Here is an 8,210-nt window from a genome sequence, read left to right as displayed (position 1 = left end):
AAATTAGGATTCAGACCAAATATTTATGTATTATCATAACTAACAAGACAAATTAAGTCATATACTGTATATGGATTTTCTTATATCAGAATGATCCAGGTATCAAAATATAGCATTTAAAACCAGGAATCTAAAAATGTTATTAGGTCATTTTGACCAGATTTGACTTAATCCTCGTTTCGATATGATGGGTCACAATGATCTTGTGGCCACGTGTTATTTATCTGGTGGTGCGTGGCCATGAGATTTTAATTTTTTATCCAGTGTCACCGGACGGGCCGGTCCGAGCAAACAGGTGCTGAATTTACCAGTTGGATGATTTCAAGCAATTCTTACAATCTTGTCGACAAAGATAAGATAAAAAACTAAGTTCTTGGTGCAGCAGAGACCGTGTGCTTCTAACCCTCAATGTCACTCTGCACTCCGTGCTGATCAGAATAAAATGCCCTCTTTATAAATGTCAGAACCAGACCTGTTTGGGTCTGGTTCTGCAGCCCTTTAGCAGAGGTTTTACTACTTGTTTAAGATTTGGATATGAATCATGGATCAATGGGGACCATGGGTGCAGAATCAGCTGACTCAGTTGATGGAACTTAAAAAGAATTCCCAAAGGGTGTTAAACCATCAACACTGAAGCGTCTTCACTACKATTCTGTTTCATTCCCGTCATGATTTATGTCTGTTTTACAACCTGCAACTTTAAAAAACATGCAAATTATACATTAAAAYATATGTCTCAATCAGGCGTAGTTTTATGACTTTTAGTAGAGGCATCATATAAAGCAGTTTTTCCCATAGAAAACCATATTTTGATAAAACAAGTGGGAAAACTTCTCTCTCTTTATATCTACAGCTCAGACACACGTAACACTTAAAACATTCAAAGCTTAAATGTGTCAAATAAAGTCGGACTTTATGTGACTGAACTGGCCTCATTATGTTTTACAGTTTGCACACTTTCAGTTTACGTTACTTTTTTATGAGCACTGATGATGTCACACTAACTTTTAAATGTTTAATGATTTTGCAAAGCAACTTTAGCACATGTACAAATTATACATTAAACTGTAGAAAGTGTGTCACTGCTGTGGGCTTTAGTGTTTGAGCAGAAAGTGCACAGCTGAGCTGCCTTTGTTTTCAAAATATTCTCTTCAAAACTGAAAGGAAAGTCTTTAAGTTGTTAGTCTCCTTCATAAAACAATGTTTGAATATAAAAAAGAAATTCACACTATCGGAAGGCATTTGTTGATCCTCATGAAGGGCAGAAACTCTGGTTCATTAGCAAGAGAAATAGTTTAATTTCCACAAATGGTTTATTGGGAGGAACACTTAAATTTGCTTTTCACTCTATAATGTCTGACTCTTATCTTGGTCCTTTTGACACTTTTTATACATCAAAATGTTAGCATGATTTCTTAGTTTAATTATAAAGTTGATGTTGGAAGTTTAGGCAGAGGATTTGTCATCCTTCAAACTTTCAGCAGAAGTTATTGTCAAACATGCAGGACTTGGTTTGGCAGTATGTTTTTTTTATAAAAAGAGGAGAAAGTGGCAGTAAGTCTGCTCTGTAAAGCACTGCTGACAGACAGGGTTGCAAGGAATGTTTGTAGTAACACACACACACACACACACACACACACACACACACTTGAAAAAAACCATCATATGATAGAAGTTTTGGTTTTGAAAAAGTAAACTTTGTCAAAACCAATCTAATGACGGCTTCTCGTGATTACATCTGCAGAAAACAGACGACACGGGGGTGAACATATGAACATATTACAAACACACAACATTCACTCATGCACAGACATACACTCTGATGAATCACAGTGCTCAAAGGTGTTTTCTCATCAGATTCACCTCTWCTTCCTGTCCCTATGTAGGACACACGAGGGTCAACAAGACAAGGCAGTGGTGAGCACAGATAGCCAAAAGGTTAGCGTCGCTAACGCTAAATCACACAGGTAAGAAAATTAGCRGAAGCTAATGCTAACTAATAAYCTAACTCAAGACGTGTGGTCCCTAAAAGCTCGTCCACCAAGCAGTTAAACTGGCGAGTAAACAAACTGCATTAAAATAAACTAAAAACTCGGTCTTGGCTGACAACGCACRCATAATCAACATGTCTGCTGAAAAAGTCCAAAAACTTAAGTTTCATCACAATCCAACCAGGATTCACTGAACCACAAGCAAATAAAAACAGAATTATGTCTGATAAACAATCAGAAAATCCATCTTAGCTTTGCTGTATTGCCTTGAATCATTAATCCACTGAGATAAAACTRWACAAACMGAGTAAMTACAACTCCCAAAGTGCTACAGGGYRTTTTCCCAGCCAAAATAAACCTTTCTGATCAGTTTACAAGGACATGAGCAAAAGAAGGCAAGCATCACGAAATCACACGTCTTCCTTTCCTTCCAGTTGAAGAGTAACACAAAAAGCTAAAGACGCTACACGAACACACAAGGCGCATGACGCAGGTGCTGCAAGTCTGAGGGGAGGCTTGTTTTCGTTTTCATTAGCAGACTTAAAGTTAGCCGAACTCAATTTATCGAAAGCTAATTGGTCTGCTGATGGTTACCTAAAACCGCTAAGCAAAAAGTTAGCTTTGCTGTTATCTGTTAGCACATTAGCGGTGCTGTGCCCACCACTGACAGAAGGCATTGAGGGTGTCAGGCTGTGTGCTCTGATACAGGGTAGACTGAGCCAAAAACCCACAGAAGTATCCTTACATATCTTTATATTTTAAATATATTATATCATATATAGAATTATTAAAATATAATCTCAGAGAAGAAAAATAAACTCAAACTATTGACTAACTAGTGCTTTGTTCCTGTGTGTTATCCCACCTGATGTGAGGAATGTTTGAGGCCTGCTTGTATATTTTGTTCTGTTGTGTTCGGGCTTGGYCTTGGCAGATTTCAGCAGTTATCTGTTGGCACTTGCGGTCCTTTCTCTAAGTTGGACTCGTACCAGGATCACAGGTAGGAAAAGCAGAGGGGGAGGTCTAGTCAAGAAGGCAGAGGAAAGTGAGAAAGAAAGCCAAACTATTAAAGGCTACAAAGACATCCCTCAGAAACACGAGTTAAACTCCATGATGGTTTAAAACATCAGCAACAATAAASATATCAGTGTTTGTTTTTGAAGAAAGACTGTGGTTTGCTTTGCTTTCACTTGAAATAACCGTATTTACAGTACTGGATGCGTGGACGTCTTTTATGTGCTTTTACAACTCTGGATTATCGGGGGCGGTGACCTGCAGGGGCTCAGAAGAGCTCCAGGCGTCCTTTTAGCTGCGGCCCTCCTCGGCGGAGCGTTGGTCCGACTTGAGCTTGACGAACTCCTTGGCCACGTCGTCGTTGTTGCGCTGGGAGAGGATGCGCAGGACTGTGAGGCCGGTCTCGTCCATGTGGATGCGTTTGCCCAGCGGCAGCCAGCAGGCGACGCTGCCCTTCGAGGCCACGTCCTTCAGCTGCAGCACGGCCATGCCCACKGTGCGGTCCTCTCGAGCGAAGCAGTAGTCCTTCACGCACACCTGCAGCTCGTAGCACTCGGGACCCACCTCRTTGCTCAGGGTGCTGCAAGAGAAAAGGAGGGAGCAGAAGGTGACACGAGCATCCCCCACGTCCTCTCCCGAACCGCACCGCCGTCTACTCACAAAGTGAAAGTCTCGTTGTATTTCGGAGCCCAGCTGTTGTTCTTGGACTTGGTGGCGTACTTCCTCTTTTTGTCGCTCAGGTGAGGGCCGATGATGTAGACCTCCACGAACGGGCGGAATATTCCTTGTGTCTGCCATCGCAGGTCGTTAGCTGCCACCACTGAGGCAGCGGGAGGAGCAGAAGAGGTGGGAACGTGAGTGGGAAGGTGTGGGGCAATTATGAAAAAAAGACAACGTGGAGAAGATGTGTGAAAGTGTGGAGTTGTGAGAAGAAGAAATAGAATAAGAAAGTGCTTTCTCTGAGGGATCATTTTCAGCTTCTTGGCAAGCTGGTGGGTATTTCATTATAAGTTAAATGTTTTTTTATTTTGCAATGCAGTTTAATTTTTATAGGTTTAGCCTATTTTACTTGAAACTATTGTGCTGTGTTAGAAACATGAATCAAACCCCAGAGATGGTGACAAGTAAAAAGCAGCAGTTACCTTTCACTGTGACTTTGTGCTCTCCGGTGTTTGGATGAGTGAAAATCTCCACATGGATGGAAACCTCTCCCACAGCGTCCTCCACCCCAGATCCTGACAGGACAGACGGAGAGCGAGGAAAATATTTTACACCTTGAGGACGAAAGCGTGAAACTCCTGTTGCTCAAGTCACAGACCAAACATGAACAGATGCCAGTGTGCTGTCAGCTCTGAACTCTCTTCTGTGACTTGATGCAAAAAGCAGAGCTATAAACCAAAATCCATTTCAGCTCCACAGAGAACGCTGAAACGGGTTTGACAGGGTTTCAGGAGGAAATAAAAACAGCACAGTGTTCTGTTTGTTCACATGTTGTGGTCTTAAAGAGGACAAGCAGACAGCTGCTATGAGTGGGCAGTAAGGGAAAATTACCTCTGGAGAAAAAAAAAACAACAAATTCAATACAGCAGATTTTTAAAAAATCATCTAATAACTAGGGGTGTCCTGATWCCAGTGTTTCTCAAAGCGAGTAAGAGTACGAATACTTCAGTTTGGGTACTCGTCGATATCGACTACCAACACCAAATACTTGCTGATTTGGAACCTAAACATTACACAATGACTTTGAAAAGAGTTATTTTATTTAGAAYAAGGTGTCTCTCCTTCCTTATAGGTCTCCAGCCCGTCTGACTGGATCAAATCAAATGTACAGCAGCCTGTTGCAACATTTTAAAGGGGGGTATTGTAACTGAATTTAACTGAATTGTAAAAGTCAACGTTATAATGTCACCCTCATCAAAATCATACCCAGAGTGTTACTTTGACTCATTCATGCATGTTTAAAAAAAATCCTTGAATCTCCTGTGACCATGTGGAGCTGCCTTAACGCTTGCTGGGACAAAGCTCCGCCCATTTGTATAAAACTCCACCCTGGAGCTCAGTCCCCAGCTGAACTACCACCCCACAGAGCCTCTGTACTCGCTCCTGTCCTACAGATAACTGTGGGAAGAAACTTGTACCAGCAGAAACTGAACTGCTCAGATTGAATCTGTACGTTCAWATTTTTAAATTGAATGCATTGGTTCAGTTTCAATTTAGTTAAATTCATTATCAAACCAATGCATTCGATTTCAAATTATGCATATACAGATTCAGTCTGAGCAATTCAGTTTGGGCTTGCACAAGTTTCTGCCCATAGACAACCTACTTCCTGTATCTGWCATGGGATCGTTAGATTCAGGTTCAACTRTATCCTGAGTTGCCATTTTCCAAAATCTACATTATGCGTTTAATTTTTTACATCAAAATACAACGCTCCTACAAAAGGTTGTAAACGGCATGAAACGTTGTGAAGACGTGCTGAAGTGGAAGTGTCTGAAACAGTAGGAGGTTCTTAAAGAGACAGAGGTCTTAGACATTTAAACTCAAATTTACTTTTGATGTATACAGCATTTTCGGAACAACTAAAGGTAACAATTACTTGACTGTTGTGTAGAATACATAATACCACCCCTTTAAAACAAATAAAAAACACAATATTTCCTTTCAACTTAAAACTTTGAACTAAAACGCTTCACTTGAAATATAAACTGTAACACATCCAACTGAGTATTGAACCTGTTATCAAACACTGGGTATCGGAGAATATTGAGTGCTTGTTAAAATGCTGGTATCGGGACACCACTACTAACAACGCATTTTTCAATTTGATGAAACTTTCTTTTTAAAGCGCCTTGTTCATTAATCATCTGAGATTTTAAATTTAGCATGTGCATTAATTTGTGCCAACTCATAGATGCAAAATGTCTGTTAGGATGCAGGGTGGTTAGTAAGAGGCAGAGAGGAGGACAGGCTGAGGATAGCGTCCCCCCCCCCCAGCGCTGGATAAGTCTGAGCATGCTCAGATGGATCTAACGATGTGGACCCATTAACCTCAGAGAGCCTCTTATTTCAGCTGACACCAAGCCTACTGAAAACAGCCTAACAACATTTTAAGGACAAGCTCTGGGTGCGGATTAAAAAAAAACATGTTTCTGACCTGCCTGCGAAGGCTTCAAACAGGTTTTTGTTTCGGAGGGAGACGGAGAACAAACCTTTCTGCTGGGTGTTTGTGTGCAGCTTGTAAACAAGTGGTTTATATCCACTTACACCTCCAGAAGGATGCAGCGACAGATGGACATTAATTTTTAATGTTTTAATTAGTGTCCTCTCTCCACCAACGTTTTCTTTGTGGCAACAACCAGAAATATGTGTGTGTGTGTGTGTGAGAGAGAGAGTTTTTAACCAGCCGCCCACTGAACAAGGTGTCTGTGGGAGTTAGACGGCAGAGTGTTCCTGGCTCGCAGCCTGCTGCATCTCTTTGGGGAGCATTATGGGATTGTTGGTGGAGCTGCCAGCAGGACCAAAGAGAGCAGCAGCCATCCATCTGGCCCCGGTCTACTCTGCGGAGAATGCGCGCAAGATGAGAAAGAAACTTTGCTGGCAGGAAGGGTGGAAGATGCTCCAAAAGTTTGCACCATTTTTATCTTTTAACAAACCCAGCAGAGGTGCACATATTGTACATCTTGCTGTGAAGATGAACAATATGTGCACTTAAACTCTGGGCTCGTTCGGTGACGAAGCTTAAATTGAGATGAATACATGCACTTTTTACTAATTTCAGTTACAAATAATAATAAAGCTCTTAGTTTGCAGTGTTACGTAAAGTCACTCTTCAGAAACAGCTCACTTTGTATCTGAACTGAATTCAAAACTGTAGAAACTGAAAATGTTTACAGTCATGCCCATTTTTAATCCCAAACATTTATATGTAGAATCCAATTCTACCATTTTTTTGACATATTAAGCAAAGAGTGACCTCCATCACATAATGAATGCAAACAAAAATTTAAGATGGCCACCAGTGGAACGTTCAAATTGGCCATAACTCAGTCATTTTTAGACATATCAGGCTGAAATTTGGTGTGGAGGTAGTGAGGAACAATCCTTGTTATACACTGAACTCAGTTCAAAAATTGATGATGACCATCAAAGCTAAAATAAAAAAAATTCAGACATTTGTTTACATGTTGAGGTGAAATTTGAGATGGCGGTAAATGACAGGGATTTTCAACAAATAGTAAAGTTGAATCTTAAAGTGCCCGTGACATTAAATTTAAGTGATATATTTGAGTGCATAAAAATAACATTAATGATGAATTGCAGTCAAATTCACGACACTGAAATGAACAGTTGTTGAGATATTTGCATCTATTATTTGTTTGTTTTTTGATGTCTTGACTGAACTGTGAAGCACTTTGGTCAGCTTTTGTTGTTAATGTGCTATCAAATAAATTTGACATCGACATATTCACATGACCAGAAACAGGAAGTGATGTCAAAGGGGAATGCATGAATAAGTTGTTACAACGGCTAACAACAGACTGCAAAGAATCAGATGTTTCTGTAGGTTATTTTGAGTCATTATCAGATCGATAAAGAAGAGTCAGATTTATGAAGACCAGGAAGTTACCCTTTTTTTAGAGTTCCCCTTTGACATCACTTCCTGTTTCACTTGGACTGCACCAAATTTAGCAAAACATATGCACGTTTTGTGACAAACTTGGTAAAAGTCATATGAATGATGCCAAATTTCTAAAACATTAGGATTTCTTCTTCAATTTTTTGTAACTGAAGAAAAAGCATGTCACAAGCACTTTAAATTTAAATTGGATGCCATGTAGCCCCCTCATAGTTACTGCAGGAACTATTCTAGTTGCCTTTCATTTTTCAGGTTTTTCTCTTTACGTTCTGTCGAAAGAGACCTTGGTGAGTAACATTTAGTTCTCTTTTTACTGGATCCCAAATCAGTTTGAATCACCTGTTTGTGTACTTAAATTTAGAATAGAACACACATGTAGGTGAACTGTGTGAGTGTGTGTTATTCAGTCTGATGTGACACCTTTTGAAACCCTGATGTAAAATGACAGAAATCAAACCGCCTGGCCTGAGGGAGCCTTTCTGATTGGTTCATTGTGTGGCGTGCAGACGAGTAGAGCATCCTTTCTCATCACTCTGTGTGTGTGTGTGTGTGTGTGTGTGTGTGTG

The 8,210-nt window shown here is 40.4% G+C and overlaps 1 protein-coding gene across 1 annotated transcript in view; it reads right to left on the bottom strand.

Annotated features, from left to right (window-relative positions):
- Nucleotides 1-122: 122 nt before the first annotated feature.
- The window catches only part of unc13a (unc-13 homolog A (C. elegans)), a gene marked incomplete in the record, with an annotated part of 63,516 nt that continues 55,428 nt past the window's right edge, over nucleotides 123-8,210 (bottom strand). Inside the window, 3 exon segments of the mRNA XM_014004609.1 lie at nucleotides 123-3,585; nucleotides 3,666-3,825; nucleotides 4,148-4,240. Coding sequence (XP_013860063.1) covers nucleotides 3,297-3,585; nucleotides 3,666-3,825; nucleotides 4,148-4,240 — 542 coding nt within the window.

This window comes from Austrofundulus limnaeus, unplaced genomic scaffold, assembly GCF_001266775.1.
Source record: "Austrofundulus limnaeus strain Quisiro unplaced genomic scaffold, Austrofundulus_limnaeus-1.0 Scaffold25, whole genome shotgun sequence".
NCBI lineage: Eukaryota > Metazoa > Chordata > Actinopteri > Cyprinodontiformes > Rivulidae > Austrofundulus > Austrofundulus limnaeus.
Note: the sequence above shows the minus strand (reverse complement) of the source record. Positions and strands in the feature narration are given on the sequence as shown.